The 17,942-nt window shown below is 39.6% G+C and overlaps 2 protein-coding genes and 1 long non-coding RNA gene across 8 annotated transcripts; 1 reads left to right on the top strand and 2 right to left on the bottom strand.

The window, feature by feature from the left end:
* The first annotated feature begins 399 nt into the window (after positions 1-399).
* Positions 400-4,868, top strand: LOC113070387 (kelch repeat and BTB domain-containing protein 11-like). Of its 2 annotated transcripts, none has more exons than XM_026243670.1 (2): positions 400-847; positions 2,121-4,868. In XM_026243670.1, exon 2 carries the CDS (start codon positions 2,412-2,414, stop codon positions 4,530-4,532), a length of 2,121 nt encoding a protein of 706 aa, XP_026099455.1. In that variant the 5' UTR covers positions 400-847; positions 2,121-2,411; the 3' UTR covers positions 4,533-4,868. The 2 variants fall into 2 exon arrangements, with proteins under 2 accessions (XP_026099455.1, XP_026099454.1); XM_026243669.1 differs by lacking the exon at positions 400-847 and adding an exon at positions 1,059-1,589.
* A 2,429-nt stretch (positions 4,869-7,297) lies between these two features.
* Positions 7,298-8,823, bottom strand: LOC113070385 (uncharacterized). Of its 3 annotated transcripts, none has more exons than XR_003279919.1 (4): positions 8,289-8,365; positions 8,106-8,172; positions 7,943-8,005; positions 7,298-7,763 (listed from the first exon to the last, which is right to left on the bottom strand). It is a non-coding gene; the product is annotated as an uncharacterized LOC113070385 (long non-coding RNA). The 3 variants fall into 3 exon arrangements; XR_003279918.1 differs by lacking the exon at positions 8,289-8,365 and adding an exon at positions 8,731-8,823 and having other exon boundaries at positions 7,299-7,763; XR_003279917.1 differs by having other exon boundaries at positions 7,299-7,763; positions 8,106-8,366.
* A 2,021-nt stretch (positions 8,824-10,844) lies between these two features.
* On the bottom strand, positions 10,845-16,350 carry LOC113070386 (polyadenylate-binding protein 4-like). 3 transcript variants are annotated; one of them, XM_026243667.1, is made up of 13 exons: positions 16,117-16,350; positions 15,685-15,800; positions 15,123-15,262; positions 14,949-15,043; positions 14,602-14,739; positions 14,407-14,502; positions 13,654-13,923; positions 13,322-13,532; positions 12,952-13,073; positions 12,324-12,414; positions 11,733-11,863; positions 11,343-11,444; positions 10,845-11,234 (listed from the first exon to the last, which is right to left on the bottom strand). In XM_026243667.1, exons 1-12 carry the CDS (start codon positions 16,333-16,335, stop codon positions 11,346-11,348), a joined length of 1,728 nt encoding a protein of 575 aa, XP_026099452.1. In that variant the 5' UTR covers positions 16,336-16,350; the 3' UTR covers positions 10,845-11,234; positions 11,343-11,345. The 3 variants fall into 3 exon arrangements, with proteins under 3 accessions (XP_026099452.1, XP_026099451.1, XP_026099453.1); XM_026243666.1 differs by having other exon boundaries at positions 10,845-11,223; XM_026243668.1 differs by having other exon boundaries at positions 10,845-11,223; positions 13,337-13,532.
* Between the last annotated feature and the right edge of the window lie 1,592 nt (positions 16,351-17,942).

Below are 17,942 nucleotides of genomic sequence, written 5' to 3'. Positions count from 1 at the left end.
AGTTTATATTTATTATCCCTTTACTACGATGGTTGATTATTATTGGATGTTTAGATATTCACACTTAATTTATACACTGAGTGAGAATATTTATATTTATATAAATGCAGATAATATTTGAACAGATAGATTTTTTTACACATCAAGATGAGAATCAAGCACTATGCACCCCTTAAATAATGAACTTGCAAAATGCCAAGTAAATAGTTTTTATGATTATTGTATTTAGAGTTTTTAAGATTAAAAAAAAAAAAGCTGATATCTCAGTGTTTGCAAGAATCTTTGGTTTTGATCTGATGTCTGTCTGTCGTAATTTAGAGTGGGCAAAACTTCTGACATTTAAGTTATAAATAAAGTCCTTGGGTAAGATTTAGTTGTTCTGCTGGAGGCCTTTCCTCCCTCCCTCCCTCCTTCACAGGATGCCACACTAATATATACAATGCTTTCAGTCTTTGTGGGCTCAGGGATCTTTGTGAGTCCCCTCGGACTGAGAACAGCTGATGTGTGTATTTAGAGGGCTGATAGTGACATCTCAGTCTGACCATGTGCTGTCAGGCTGACAGACTGTTTCAACTATGATTTGATGCTCTCTGAAATGGAGTGGTTACCCTAGGAACTCTCTTGAAGACCAATGTAGCCCATAATATCAAGAAGGAGAGTAATGGGCTTGCTTAATGTGCTCATAAAACTTCACCACATTCGTGAAGGCCAGATGAAGTCATGCTGTTCTTGACCATTTTTCCAGCTTGGCTTCTCTCTCTCTCTCTCTCTCTCTCTCTCTCTCCTTTGAGTAAAACCTGAAATTATTTTTTTTCTGACATTTGTGAGCTCTTTATAGAGTGGACATGTAAGTAGACGTCTTTTTCGTTTCATGTTGTATTTTGTCAACGTTATCAAATATAGTCAGTGTTCTTCACAGACTGAGCCGGTTTACTGTGCTTTATCACTACCACGTTTTATTAAAGAATAATAAAATGCTTCAGCACAGCATTTAGCTAGTGTTTTTATTCAATAAACGTTCAAATGCTCTGCGCTTGGGAGTTCCCGTTGTCTATTGCGCAACATCCTTCATTTGGCGTCGCGTTGAGTGTGCAGGAGCGTCGCGTCGCGCGCTTACCGCGGATTTGATCAGGGTGAACACAAACGGGGGTGTGGTTTAGATCAATAACTACCTCAGCCTACAACACAATTAATAATACTGCAAATCATTTCGAGGACAGAGAGGCGGTGTCGGTCAGATCCGAGGCACAGGGTGGCTTTATGGAATCTATTTCGTTTCATTCTTTTCATTGAGATTATGACATTTTGTGGACGCCGATTTTCCTGCCGAGGCTTTCAGACGCATACAGTTGGTCGAGGATGAGGAGGGGAAAGAGAAGTTCTAGTTGAACTGCCGTTTTACTACAATGTGGGATGGACAGTACGTTCCTGTGAATGGTTAAGTGGTCTGAATTTGGGAAAACTCAGCCCTCGTAGACTAATGTGTGGATTCCCTGCAGCGCGGTGTATTTAGATCTAACGTTAGTCACTGACTTACATAAGAGCGCTTTGTGTGAGGAATTGCGCAAAGAAATCCCGCCGCGTAACGCGTAAGTAACGTTACAAAGTCTATTGAATAATTTAAAATATATTCAGTATTATTATTTCAAAGACCAACGTTACTTTATCTGTCTGAAAATACCTCATTTTTTCCTCGTCGTTATTAATATACAAGTCTGCCGTTTGCTGTACATTTGTTTTTAGATTTATTTTAATTAAAGGTGCTGTTTCGCGAGCTCTTATAGATTTAACCCATAATGCTCTGTCAGTAGGTTTGCAAGCAATGCGCATGCGCATTAGAGTGATTTAAATGGAGCATGTCAGTGTTTTGATCAGTGAGGGGTACAGCAACTCAGTATGTGATGTTCATGGTTTATTTTACTGTCACTGCTGAAGACAGATTATTTGCATTGTTGAAAAGAATACATGAAAGCTTTTTGCCCATAAGAGCACCACTTGCTATTAGTCCACATTAGAAGATTTTAACATTAACTTTCTAATAATTTGGATTAGGCCTAGAATAAATGTGTAATATGAGTGTAATTATATGAATGAATAATTTTGTCATCTTTTCTCGGAAGGTTTGGCCCCAGTGCTGTGAACACTGATAACAAAGGATCTTCTCTTGATGTTTTTTTGTTCTTGTTGTTTACCCGGATGAAATGTACACTGATGGAACAAACAGCAAACCTGTCCAGCTAGGACACACTAGTGTGGTCTCTGCAAGATCATTACCCCAATAATTAGAATCTGCCAATCATTCCTGAGGCTCACCGGGATTAACTTAGGTCTACTGCTGGGAAAGGAAAATTTTCTGAGTTGCTCTGAGAGCACTAAATGAGTGACGTAAAGTGTACCACAACTACAGAGAGATGAACAACACTCTGCAAGACAGAAACATGTTCACAGTACAAGCAGACGTTATATTTCATGCGGCAAACCCTGACTCTCCAGAATCACCTATACCAGGTGAAGGGAACAATAACAATGTCCCGGCTTTGGGGAAAACAGGCCTCCCGAGCATGGAAATACTGCAGGGTACATGGGATACGTCAGAAGATTTAACTGACAACAGGAATTTGGGAAACAACGGTGCTGTAACAGGTGCAGAATACGCACAAGACGCCGTCTCTAGTGACAGTGGATTTCAAGAGCACATACAGCCTCTGGACTCGTCTAGAGCACCAAATCTGGACCTTAGTTTGAGAAATATGAGTGAAGCTTCAAGTCAAGGAAATATTAGAGAAGAAACAAATGGCACGAAGGTAGCTTCCAGTTTGGCACCCTCTGTGTGCTTCAGAGCAGAGAACAAAAAGGAAATTGACAAATTGTCCAATGTCCCAAAAGATGGTGAGGTGGTTCGGAGTCAGTTTGACATTAAAAATGTCTCCTCCACATCAGAGGATAGAAATAATTCCTATTCAAGCTCCCAAGAAACAAGGTCACTTGAAAAAACGCTAGGATGCTTTCTAAGTTCCTCTGAAGGAGCAGATCAGACCCGCAACAGAACATCGTTTGGACAGACAAGGCTGGAATCGAGCCAAGGGCTAAAGCCAACTGGATCTGCAGTAAGAGAAGCTCTATCTGCAAAGGAAGAGCCGAATTTAGTCATAGAGGTGGGCGGACAGCAAATACAAGCACACAAATCAGTATTAGCTGAGAAAAGTGATTATTTTAAGGCTAGGCTCTCTCGAGACATCCTGAAGGTAAAAGGAATGAGCTACAAGACCTTATTGGTGCTTTTAGATTATGTTTACTCCTCCCAGATGAACGTAAGCAAAGACAATATTGTGGAAGTCATCACAGGAGCAAAGATCCTGCAGATGCCCTGTGCGGTACAAGCCGCCATCGACACCATATCCACACAGATCACGCCGGAGAACTGCTATGAAATCCTAACGATCGCCAAAAAGCAGCGCTTAAATGAACTGAAAGAAACCGCCTATCGATTCATGAGTGACAACTTTCTTCAGGTTCTGAGAGATCCGGCGGTCTACGGGCGCCTCACGGGCTCAGAGAGAGACCTCATACTGCGCAAACGGATGGAGAGCCGCCAGTGTCTGATGGTGGCGGAAATCAACGACGTGTTTGAGCGTGTAGGAAGCAGACCGCCCAGCAGAAACAGCAGCCGTCCCCAGAGTCCTCTCTCCATCACCTCTTTTGAGGACAATCACTTGATCTACTATTACAATAAGAGCAGCAAGGACTGGCACACGCTGACCGTCATGCCAGAAGACATCAACACCAGAGGCTGCGGCATCTGTACCATGTACAACTACTTGTTTGTGGCCGGCGGGATCAGGGGAACTGGGGAGAAAAGCAAAGTCTCGGACAAAGTGTTCTGCTACAATCCCATCACAGACCGCTGGAGCGAAGTCCGACCCATGAAGCAAGCGCGATCGCAACTCAAACTCGTCTCCATGGACGGGAACCTGTACGCCATTGGTGGTGAATGTCTGTTCACGGTGGAGAAGTACGACCCTCGAATGGACCGCTGGACGGCAGTGGCTCCTCTACCCAAAGGAGCATTTGCGGTAGCTCACGAAGCCACTACGTGTAACGGCGAGCTGTATGTCTCGGGAGGGTCTCTGTTCTATAGGTTGCTCAAATATGACCCCAAAAGAGACGAATGGCAAGAGTGTCCATACAACAACAGCAGGAAAAAGTCCACAGACATGGTGGCTCTCAAGAGCTTCATCTACCGGTTTGATGTAAACCGTGAACAGGGCATCAGCGTCTTTAAATACAACACCATCGTGAAGATGTGGCATGACTGCGCCTCCCAGCAGCAGCAGGGCAGCACACTGCCGTTTCGATGCGCTGTCATCGATAATTGCATCTACTGTGTGAATAAATCTCAGACGCTTCAGTTCACTGTAGAGGAGGATGGAGGTCGATTCAAAGACGAGTCTCTGAAAGCACCTGTGGAGGCCAAAGGGATCTTATTCCCCTTCGTTCTCAGCTTGCCTGAGAGAGGTGGAAGAATTGCATGAGTAGGATATTTCATCCCTCGGATGACCCTTCAGAGTCGCTCCAGACCTGGAGAAAGAGAATGCCTGGTCAATATTTATAGATTAAACATTATCTCCTGAGAAGTTCAAGAAGCTAGCACGTAGTGCTTGAAACTGGAATGTGTTCCTTTGCATGGTAAGAAGAACATGTAAAACAAATATATGTTTAGCGCCTTAAAATCACAGCTCCACTATTCAACTTTAGGTGAAGAAAGTCATACAGCTCATATAGTCTCTTCCTTCATTTGTTTTGTGCACTTTGTATCGGATAGTAATTTAGGTTAAACTTTGTGGCTGGAATTTGCTTTAAAAAAAAAACGACTAATGACCCGACTAACACAATTAAAGTTTAGTTTCTGAACACAAACTTTGACCAACTCAAACAAACTGCAAAAGGGGTAAACACATTGATCCCACTAACTCACCAAACCTCTGTCGTGCAGTGTGAATTAGCCTTAACAGGGCAATTAAGAGCACAAATGAACAATTGAAGCACATAATGTAATAATGTGACCTGTTTCCTAGCAACAGATTCTATGCAAATAGATTTTGAAGTACAAATGATTAAAAAAAATAATAATAATAATTACCACGTACAAACGCCTGCAAAAATAGCTCTCGGTTCTAGAGCTTTGTTACAGCAGGGGTCAATACATGCTCAGAAGCAGCTAAGGAGAAGCAATAACCTTTGCTAATATTAAAGTAACATTAAGGAAACATTAAGAGCACAAAGCACTTGACCTCTGGAACTGCTGCTACTCAGATATTACTGGATCACACAGGTGTTAAGTTCAATCCAGTGCATTTCTATGACAGCACACTCAGCGGCTCATTAGCTCTGAGACCCTTTCAGGGGATATTTGAGCACTTTCACTGGGGAAAGTCCAGAAGGCAAAAAAATGTCTGTTCCTTATTTCTGAATCCTTGCCAGAGATAAAAGTTGATACTTTGCAGGCAGACAACAATTCATTTAAATTGCATTCTCATGAGCAATACATTATTTGTCCGCAAAACGTATCATTCATCAATTTTTTAGGATTTAAGATCATACTGTTATGTCTCTTATTAATGAAGACTGTAATTCCAGTACATTACAATAGCATTTATCCGTAATAAACACTTCAGATTCTCAGACATCTGTGATCTTCAACAGAAAAGGAGAAAATATTGTCTTGGTGTCGTCTTCTTTTCTAAAAAACCAAAACAAAAAACAGACAAGATCACGCAACACAAAACATTTATGTAGTGTCCATGGCATGTATTGAGGCATTATATGTCATTTATAACTTGGATGTTGCATTCTGTGTAGACACCCTGTGATATTTAGTGTCCAGAAATATTTTACTGAGATCTTGTTCACGCTTCAGTATTCTCCTAGACAGTTCTGAATTGATGGAGGATGTGAGAGGATTAATAGTTTGAGGATGTGGATTTTCTAAATGTTTCTTCATTGTAATTCTGTTGAGATAAACCCAAGGGAATTTAAATATGAATGTTGGTATGATTATGAACTTGAATGTGAATGTTTTCTAATCTTTTTGAATTAACCCCATGTGCTTTAATCACTTTTAATGAAGCTTGACAAACAACACAATTCCAGTACACATCATTCGAAAATTAATTGACTGACTAATTAAACTGATTGACTGAATTAATCATGAATCCCTTACAATTTTGCAGTGGTTTAATTTGTATTTAAATGGTAGCTACTTTTTTCTGAGTGTTTTTTTATGTTTTAAAGTAGTCTGATAATTGTAAAACTCTTCAAGCATTCAGATAAAAGTGTCTGTGACATGGTCGTATGGGGTGTGTGATTGGGGCAATGTTTGCTGGGTTGCTGATGTGAATAAACCTATTATGCTTTTAAAACAAATAGCTTAATGGCGTTTTCAGTGGCTCTACAAACTAATGATTCTCAGTTTACAATCAAATTTATTTTGGTTTCATAGTTCAGTATTTTAGCTGTGTTACAGTTTGTTTTATTTTTTTCACCAGCGATCTGAGGAAGCAGAACATGTAAAATCAATCTTTGTGGAGACCATTTAGTGACCTGAGGTTAAGTGTCTGACTCAAGGGTACCATGCAGACTGGGGGGGGGGGGGGGGTAATTCCTAATCGGGACTGAACCATCATGCTATCAGTAATTGGAATGAAATGTTCTTTGTAGAGATATCTGATTTCATTCAATGAACGCTGCCCTTTTGGGGGAATATCTGTTCTGTAGGGTGTGACAAGACTGCAGAGGTTTTCCTGCAGCACTACTGCCATCTAGAGGATGGAGTCAGTAACACATTATACATTTCCTAAACTACTAGTTACAGAGGTTCATACTTGAATCCATCAAATATATATATATATATATATATATATATATATATATATATATATATATATATATATATATATATGTGTGTGTGTGTGTGTGTGTGTGTCTAGAAGACTCGAAAATTAATAAATGTTATATTAATATTGTTCACTTGAAATGACAACTTGTATTTAGGTCACTAATTAACAATACAATGTTTGTAAATATAAAAATAAATATTTTAAAGTACTACAAAAAACAACAACAGTATGTTGAATTCACACAAACTCTCCACAGTCGGAAATTATGACTTTCTGTTAGGTTTTGCCATAGACACAAAGCCATTAGAAAACAGGACAAAAAAGCCAAAGGGAATATTTTATTCAGAAAGAATGCATCAAATTCATCAAAAATAACAGCAAGGATTTTTTTAATGCATCAAAAAAGATTCTCATTTCAAAAAAAATTCTTTTTGACTTTTATTTATCAAAGAATCTTTAAAACATCAATAACTGTTGTAAACTTTGATAAAAATAAATGTTTCTTGAACAGCAAATAAGCATACTGGAAACATTTCTGAAAGACGGTGTGACGCTGAAGACTGGAGTAATGGCTGCTTGAGAACTCAGCTTTGTTAAAATAGACAACAGTTAAATTGTAAAAGATATTTTACAACATTACTATTGAATAAATGCAGCCTTAGTGAGCATAAGAGACTTTTTCAAAATAACCTTTTGAACAATAGTGTGAAACGGTCCTGATCTCCCTCAGTCAGCAGCTCACCTCCATGCCCTCTATGAGCTCTCCGAATACCACATGTTTGTCATCCAGCCAGTCTGTATTATCAACAGTGATGAAGAACTGCCAGTCATTAGCATTGGGTCTAGAGTTTGCCATCGACAGCAGACCTATGAGCGCATGAGAGAGACCAGACTTCAACAACAACAAAAACAAGCAGAACAGCAACGAAAAACACGTATGTCATAGACATGCAAGTAATGGGTTAACACAGCATCATCAGTGCATGCAATAGAAAAACAATCAAGAGATTTATCATGCACCCTACTGAAACCAAAAAGCCCCTCACCTGGTCGGGCTCATGTTTGGCCATGTTCACTCGGATGGTTCTGCCAAACAGCTCCGACTCATTCTGCAGAACACAAAACCTAACAGACATTAACCTAGACTCCTGCAGCGCACAATCCTGTTTTTTTTATGAGACCACAGAAGTCAGTGGTTCAATAACTCACCATGTTATCAATGACAGTTTGTCACCTGTCTCACAATCTTTCCCGTCCACTTCTTCCGCCAGACCACCTGAGAACACAAGACCGTATATTTCACTTATAATAATACTTTATATTCAACACACTCATATTTCATCTTCTGCTGCTTTCCCGGCTACAGATGATAATCGGAACCGCATCACTAACATGCATGTGATTGTGGAATGAAATTATAGCGCTGTGAGAGCGAAGCGATTTTGATTGTAATTTATAATTTTGGATGTTTTTTTAACAACATAAGGAACACGCCCCATCGCCGCCATCTTGCTTGTAACCTTCGTCACTTCTAAATGGTGTGTCGCCCTCTAGTGATGCGGAGTACAAATAACATCACAGAAATACACAACTGTCCGTTGTTCAGTTATGGTTTCACAGTTGTACTTAGGGTGACCACTTCTTTTACTGTCTATGGTGACCACCCGTCCCGCGTATCGCGTGCGCGCACAGCGTTTAAAGCCAAATTCATGCGTCCCACAAATTGAGACTGTGTCACGCATAATCAATGCTTGCTCAAGAAAAGTTGGTCGAGCCCCAGGCAGCCAAACGAACATTACTTGACAGTTCAGCACGCTACTGTTGCCACACCCACCCCTCAGTTGAACTGCTGACTAGGTTGTTGCGCAGGCACGTGCATACCAGACACACTGGGAAGGAACTTTTAGATGCACGCTTTCCAATTCGAAAAATGGAGAAAGTGAGGCAGCGCCACCATCTATTAAAAAAGAGAAGGTGTCTCCTGTACTGTTTTTTTTTCATGCGCCTGCCTGAAACATGCAAGTTCACCATCCTTTCTCCCCCTTCTCGTTCCGTGAACCTCTGGAGTTGTGAGTTTAGACTTTTTTTTTTTAACTTTTCCTGTGGTGTGTGAGCAACTACAATTCATTTTAATCCTATAATTTTATATTATAATTTATTTAAAGTGAATAAATTGCAATGAAAAATAAACAAAATAGCTAAAGTAAATCGTAAGGGAAGTGTATCTGTCAATTCTGTCATGAGCATACATCAGCAATTACACATGTTTAGGGGAATAGGGCATTATTAATATACCATGTAAGGTGGTATGTGCCAGAAATGGGTAAACCACTATCAGTGAGTCTGCCCATGGGGTGGGGGCACCACCGCGCAAGGCAGTGTCCCACACTGTCCCTCAGAAACATACCCCTTGTCCCCCCTTGGGCTTATTAGCAGGTGGTCACGCTAGTTGTGAAAAGTGAACTTTGTTTCATTTATAGTCGCTGTTTTAAACCACCAAATAGATTTTTTTATATGTAACAATAAGTTAAAATCTATATTTTTCTATGTGATATTACTTATATGATTATCTTTACATGTAGTGTGTTCATGATTTACAGTATGTGATAATAATAACCTATTAAATATGATAGCTGTATGTGTACAGGTGAATCTCAAATTAAAATGTTGTGAAAAAGGTCATTTATTTCAGTAATTCACCTCAAATTGTGAAACTCATGTATTAAATAAATTCAATGCACACAGACTGAAGTTTAAATCTTTGGTTCTTTTAACTGTGATGATTTTGGCTCACATTTAACAAAAGACCACCAAATTACTATCTCAACAAATTACAATACTTTTTTTTGTGAATTGTTGGCCTTCTGGAGAGTATGTTAATTTACTGTACATGTACTCAATACTTGGTAGGGGCTCCTTTTGCTTTAATTACTGCCTCAATTCAGCGTGGCATGGAGGTGATCAGTTTGTGGCACTGCTGAGGTGGTATGGAAGCCCAGGTTTCTTTGACAGTGGCCTTCAGCTCATCTGCTTGTTTTGGTCTCTTGTTTCTCATTTCCTTCAGGTCTGGTGAGTCTGCTGGCCAGTCAAGCACACCAACACCATGGTCCTTTAACCAACTTTTGGTGTGGTGGCTCTTGATGCTTTGACCCCAGCCTCGGTCCATTCCTTGTGAGGTTCACTCAAATTCTTGAATCGATTTTGCTTGACAATCCTTCATAAGGCTGGGGTTCTCTCGGTTGGTTGTGCATCTTTTTTTTCCACACTTTTTCCTTCCACTCAACTTTCTGTTAACATGACTGGATACAGCACTCTGTGAACAGCCAGCTTCTTTGGCAGTTAATGTTTGTGGCTTACCCTCCTTGTGAAGGGTGTCAATGATTGTCTTATGGACACCTGTCAGATCAGCAATCTTCCCCATGATTGTGTAGCCTAGTGAACCAAACTCAGAGACCATTTTGAAGGCTCAGGAAACCTTGGCAGGTGTTTTGAGTTGATTAGCTGATTGGCATGTTCATATTCTTAATTGTGAATTGGTGGGTTTTTGTTAAATGTGAGCCAAAGTCATCACAGTTAAAAGAACCAAAGACTTAAACTACTTCAATCTGTGTGTACTGAATTTATTAAATACACGAGTTTCACAACTTGAGTTGAATTACTGAAATAAATGAACTTTTCCACTACATTCTAATTTATTGAGATGCACCTGTATGTACTTTTATGGCGCTTTGATACAGACATCATCTTTCATAGGATACAAACTGGAATTAAATTGGTTTGGTCATAAGATTAGTCTAAGTTAAATGTGAAATTGGATCTTATTAACACTTCTGTTATTATTGGGTCCTTGAACAGAAAATTTATTATAAATGTACTGCAAGTCACTTTGGATAAAAAGTGTCTGTAAAATGGCCTTTGTCTTTTATATAAGAAGAAGAAGACAATATATTTCATTTTAAATAGTTATCCCTTTATTTAGAGTGCCACACCACTCGGGTTATTGTCATGGGACAAGTGAGGGCCAATCAAGGCAGCAAACACACAGCTCACTGAAGAACCAAGTTTTCCAGTTCCTCATAGAAAAAGTCAGTCCTGGCCACAATACAGAGGCTCTTCCCTCACAGAACTGCCTCTTTTTAAAACGTACTTTAGTTGAAAAATCATTACAGAGTTAAAAATGTAAGCCCTGCAACAAAATTGTCTTCTTTGTGTTCAAGTATCATTTTGTATTTTTCTTTTTTTTCTTGTTTTATTTTTTTGTGTTCTTATTGGTTGCCACCAGACGAAACCAGACAGTGGTGATCTCTCTTCAGCCTTTCAGCTTCACCTTGCAGAAAACAATAAATAAAAATAAATAAAAAATTACATAATCATTTAAAACAGTGAGGTAAACAGCATAACAACAAGCATGGAAATTATAATACTACAGATAATAAGAAAAGTTACTGGTCATGATGTTGCGGCTACAGTCGCAGCGGTGACTCCCACTTTCTGTGTGGCATCTTTCTTGGCCTGATGAGCCTGAAGCACTGCGACAGCCTCCTCCACCTGACAACAGAGATAAATCAGCAGTCCTACAATGCCCAAACCATCTTCACCAGAGATTCATGGCTCTAATAAGATGATAAAATGCCATTGTCGTTTATAAATGACATTTCAGGAACAGTCCCTGCTGGGCAATGCATAAATCTTAATAAATAAACACAATATTAAGTCCCTGGTTCAGTCAATAAGCTTTGCATTTTTTAAAAGCTTGTGATGTTTTCCCATTATTGCATCTAACAGCAGAGCTAGTAACTGTTACTGGAGACTTTTATCATAGTTAACGACTGTCACCTTGGAGCGCAGAGACTCATGGGACTCCAGCATGTGCAGCAGCTCAGAGTTGTCTATCTCTAGCAGCATTCCTGTGATCTTCCCGGCTAGACTGGGGTGCATTGCCTGGATGAGAGGAAACAGCCGCTCACCTGAGGGAAAACAGAACGGGCACATGTAAGACAGTCAAGAGATAGCTACAGGGAAGAATAAAATAAGAAAATAATTAAAGGGATAGTCCACCACAATTTTCTGAAAACTTCTGTCATCATTTACTCCTGTTCCAAGCCTACAAGACTCTTTCTATTGTGAAGCTTACAAAAAGAAGATCATTCAAAGAATGTTGGTAACCAAACAGTTGCCGGTTGCAGTTGACTCCCATAGTATTTTTACAGGGACTAGCAACTTTTTGTTTACCAACATTCTTCATATTATCTTCTTTTTGGTTCAGCAGAAGAAAGAAACTCGTACAGGTTTTGAACAACTTGAGGGTGAGCAAACAACAGAATTTTTAGGTAAACTATCACATAAAACTATAATGCACAGAAACGTCTTCGGGGTGTAAGAATATGTTTAGTAAGGCTGAATGTGCTTACAGCCTCCTCATCTCACCAAGCATCTGTTTCTGTTCCTGAGGAGGAGCGGCAGCTAACATGGAGGCAGTGAGAGGCTCCTGACCCTGCACATGAACAGCTGGCTGAGCCTGCAGAACACCGGAAACCACAAAATGAGAATTTGAACGGGTTTTTTAAATCTATATCTTAATTCTAACAGTGCACAATATTAACATTCTGTTCTGAAAAGTCAATTATTTTAACGTTTACTGATTACTTGCCAATATTAAATAAAAAAAAACTTTAAGTCAGCATTAGATGATGGAAAAGGTCATGTAAATTAATGAGTATGCACAATTAAATATTCAATTATGACTGATATATATCCAGTTTCTGCCAACACTATTAAAGAAAACAAAACAAATATGGTACCTATGTATTGTGCAACTCTACTCAATTCATTTACTTTGATCCTTAACAAATCTTTAAACCTTTACCATATGACTGTTCTTGAAATGGCAATGTTTTATGACAACAAAGTATACCAACTATACCTTTGTAATCAAATATGTATCAGTGAATTAAATGTACAATCCATAATATCAGAAACGGAACAAATGCACAGCTAGAATTATTTATTCAATGGTGCAGTTTTTATTTACGTGCGGTGTATGTCTCTATATTACCTGTTGCAGAGTAATGGGCTGCACGACCTGAGGCTGAGTGTGTCGTATGGTGGTGGCGTACTTGTATGGGGGCATGGCACGTGGAGTCGTCACCCCCATGCCCGGGCGGGGACCCATTGGTCCTAGTTGTGGAAAGAAGAAAATAAAATTAAAGCTATGGTGAGGACAGAATGATCGCCAAACTCACTTGTTATAATCAATAAATGTGGGGAAAAACTAAAACCTGCATGATAATCTTTCTGACATCTTTTATCAAATATACTAATCTTTAAAATTTAACTTGAAATGATTTGCAGGTGTCTGGGTCTGGAAAACAGGTCAATGTGTGTCATAACAAGGCACTGCATCATCAGTGGGTGGGTTTTCTCACCCACTCTCTGTGCACCTGTGGGGATCCCGCGTGGGCCCTGGGTGGAAGCACTGGGGGCCATGTGGCGTATGTTGGCACGGGGCCCTGGCTGGCGCAAGGAGTTGGGCATGCCCTGGAAACCACCCTGACCTCTGCCACCCTGCTGCCAGCGAGGGTTCGGACGCATCTGAGTGAGCTGGTTTGGTGCATAGTATGTCGTTCTGTTCTGGGCCTGTGATGCATTAGAAAGAAACAAAAGACATAATCGGAGAGTTTATTAATAATTTAATGGAACATTTTACTACTTCAAACCAGACTGTCAATGTTGTCTAAGACTTCTGGATCTCACCCACCTGTGGCACAGCGGGCATAAAGTAACCACCGGCAGGCTGGAACTGGTTGATGATAGCGTTGGCAGGCATGGCCCTCATGCCAGCGATACGCTGCATGTATTGATTGGTCAGATGAGCTTTGCGTTCTTCTTTGCGTTGGGCCAGGGCTACATACAGTGGTTTGGAGCCCACAATACGGCCGTTCATCTCTGTCACGGCCTTTGTGGCCTCCTCGGGTGAGGAGAAACACACAAAGCCAAAACCTTTGGACCTGCCATCCTCCAGCATCACCTACAGTAAGATATACATTACATTAAATCTCACTTCTTTCTTCCATCAGGTTAAACAGAAAAATAAATCTTGCAAAAGCATAATACTGTTTCACTGGGTCAAATATAGCCTATTTGTATCTTCAAATTGATTTCAACTGTACTGTCTACTAAAAACAAACACATGTGACAATATTTGTACAAATGTAAATATGTAAAGAATATTTCTTGTTGTGTTTAAATATCATAAAAGACATATTTATGAATGTGCCACTGAGGATAATGTTATCATAAACAGCGAAAAATACTTTAAGATTAACAAAATTCTTCCTTGAGGTGACCTACGCGTGTACCCTCCTCTCTTGTGGTCTCCATCAAAAGGAATTCGGTTGCTCACTTTCATTTGGAAAGGGCCTTCAAAAACCATCCCCTTCCCACTGTGCCCTTCAATTTGCCCAAAGTGTTCAAACAGAAACAGACTGTAAACAGTCGCCCTTTGACCCACCTTGGCACTGGTAATGGAGCCGAAAGGAGAGAACTCTTTACGAAGTTTCTCATCATCAATGGTGTCATCAAGATTCTTGATATACAAGTTCACACCCTGTCAACACAAATATACACACAAATTGATGCTTATTATTATTCTTTAACTAAAAACACAACCACACATACACAAAGACACAAAACAGAAGTTCATTACCTGATATCTGCTGATTCTTTCCTGTTTGAGCTGTTCAAACTTCCTCTTGAGTTCTGCTTGTCTCTCCATCTTTTTCTGTGCTCGGCCAACAAACACCGTCTTACCATTAAGCTCCATACCATTCATCTCTTCCACAGCCTGAAACAGAAATATTATTACAATAAATCACCTGTCTGTTCATTTGTTTATCTGTCAGTCCATCCATCTATCTAGCCCATGAAAGTTCAATGACAATGGCAGCGCATCACTGCTGTCATTTCCATGCTTATTTTTAAACATGTTCGACCGTCAGCTTCTTAGCTGATTTGCATTATGAGCAAATCATAAAACCTGTATAATAACTGTACCTTGTTAGCATCCTCATGCTTCTCATAGCTCACAAACCCAAATCCACGAGATTTCCCTGTGGGGTCAGTCATGACCTTCACGCTCAGTGTTTTACCTGCAGGAAGAAACAAAATCTTCAGATAAAAAGACTACAAGGCTACCACCACCACATCCGTTTATACTCTCAAACTCGCCATATTTATCAAAGAGCTCCTTCAGTCTCGGATCATCCATGTCCTCGCCGAAGTTCTTGATGTAAACGTTGGTGAATTCTTTGGCTTTGGCACCCATCTCTGCTTCTCTCTCCTTCCTGGACTTGAAACGCCCCACAAACCTACAAAAAACATAGGAGACAGAAACGTGACTGATGCAGAAATGCAATACCGACAGCTGCAGACCAACCACAGACACAAAACAGCTGCAGCAGGGACTTACAAGCTCTGAAATGCTAGAAGACTAGTAGAATACATTTTACAAAAAAGTCAGAATGCTCCAAATCAATGCTAAACCCCAGTAACGTTAATTTTACAGACAAAAAAAAGAGACATTTTTCTTTTACCTTCCACAAAATTACGCAAGATATAGAGGTTTGAAAAAACATGAGGGTGAGTATATAAATCTGATCCTTTGAAACTGATTGCTCAACAAAGTTTCTATTAAAGTTCTTCTCTGTTACATTAGTGACTGACAACTGCACACTGTCTTTGTCAATCAATGGACCTCCTTCCTGTCACATGACCCTGCTTGGACACTCACACCTTGCGGTCGTTCAGCAACATGCCATTCATCTTCTCAATGGCGCGATCGGCTGCGTCCTGAGTTTCAAAATGCACAAAGGCGTAACCCTTAGATCCGTTCTCGTCACACACCACCCTGTTGAGACGGCATCAAGAATCAAATTACAGAGTGTTTGTCTTATATAGCTGAACTACCACAGCGTCTGTGATGTGTCAAATATGGTGTTAATAAACCTCTAATCCATGATTTATTGCTTGAATATACAAACTATTAAGGAAAAAATATAGAAACACATTCCTCAAACAATATAGAAATATAGAAACACATTCCTCCATGACTATATCATGAGCAAAAAATAACAAATTAATTAAATTAAATTAAGTTAAATTAAATTAAATTAATAGATAATTTCAGCTTCCAAACATATACAAGTCACTTCCTACTTCTCACCTTACAGGACAGGATGTTCCCAAAAGCAGAGAAGGTGTCGTATAGGGCCTTGTTGTCAATGGATTTGTCCAGATTTTTGATGAAGACATTTCCAACTCCAGATTTCCTAAGTGACGGATCTCTTTGTGACCACATGATTCTGATCGGCTTTCCTTTGACCACATCGAAGTTCATTGTGTCCAAAGCTCTTTCCGCTGAAGCCACAAAAACACGAGACATAAGCCATCTCTGCTCTTCTACCTCAGCACATAAACTACTAACAATTAGCCTACTAGCGGATGAAAACTTGCCATAAACAACACAGATTCTGAATTATTCATTAATTACATATTTCAATCCGTAGTGTGTGTGTGTGTGTGTGTCTGTGTTTAGTAAGTATGTTCAGATACTCAAACATATTAACCACAGCAAACAAGCGCAAAACTTGTTAGCTGAGCTTGATCTTAGAAGCCCCATGAAACTAATTTATTACATCTAAACATTAAATGTTAAGGTCATCTTCCCAAATATTTTAAGATGAATAAATTTTGTATATTTATAGGAATTTCCTTGTTTTAGCAAATAGACTCAAATAAACACTCACACACAAACATATGAGTTAGCATTAAAGCTGAATATATTTCATTACTAGTGTGAAAGGGCAGCAGAGCGAAGCAGAACTCCAGGCACATGTAATTAGATTTTGATCCATACCAGGTCTCAAAAACATTTGTACAGACCTCAAAATAGCACTGACCCTATCAAATTTAACCATCTCTTTATAGTCTTAACATGCAGTTCTTTCTGTATATTTTTGCTATACACAGAGATTGTGGGATTAAATATATATTTATGTCTTGTAAAGTCTGAAGACTGAAACAGATGTATATCAGGTGAAGGGTTTTTCAGAAGCTTTATCAAATTACTTTCCAGTCAAATTGATGGCATATGAGGGAACAGTCACCTATTGTAATATATTATGATGGGTCTCTCTCTCTTTTAAACCTCATGGTCCTCCCCCAGCCCAAACACACACACACACACACACACTAAAAATGTCTGGTGAACAAAATGGAGCAGCCCTGTGTCTGCTGTCCTCAGCAGTTTGCAGTGTGATTGTATTGAACATGAAGCTCAGGGCTGGTGGGATCACTCAAAGAGAGACTGAGAGAGAGAGACCACTGCAAATAACAACTTTACGCCAACACAGGACAGTACACAATTTTTACCTTTAACCTTTTTACCATCAATATAGGAGTTTCTGGTTTCAAACAAAACTTTTATTTATATTATTTTTTTATATTTTATTTAGGATACACATGCACTGACAGTATAAAGCTGTCAAATTAATAGACAGAATCAATAGAAATCGTGTCATCCCTGAATAAGAAGAAGCATGGCGTGGCTGACCTATGGTTTTGCCTGTCAGCTTGTTTCCTCAAAACACACCTTGAAGAAAAGACAGGCACAGTGCAGGCAGCCCTCACTGACTCTATATTTAGCAGTGTTGGGTCCTTTGAGCAATGTGCTGGCAGGCAGCAAGTGTCAAGGCTCTGTGTCCATTGATGGGGCTGAGGCACTGAATGGTGTGTGGCTGAAGCTTACCAGTGCCGGCAACTGTTTACAATGCAGCTGTTACATGCTGAAAACCAAACCATGTGCTTGAGGCCATTTGCTGAACATATGCATGCTGTAAACTACTATTGTACTGTCACGTTATGCAAAAAAACATGCATAAAACAATATAAAGTCTTAATACTCTTCCAGATTTACATCCTACAGTGGTAACCAACTGCTATTGTCTCTTATAAACATGTTGACTATCAGTCACCATTCTGAGTTACTAA

The sequence above is a fragment of the Carassius auratus genome, unplaced genomic scaffold (genome assembly GCF_003368295.1).
Source record: "Carassius auratus strain Wakin unplaced genomic scaffold, ASM336829v1 scaf_tig00003820, whole genome shotgun sequence".
Lineage (NCBI taxonomy): Eukaryota > Metazoa > Chordata > Actinopteri > Cypriniformes > Cyprinidae > Carassius > Carassius auratus.
Note: the sequence above shows the minus strand (reverse complement) of the source record. Positions and strands in the feature narration are given on the sequence as shown.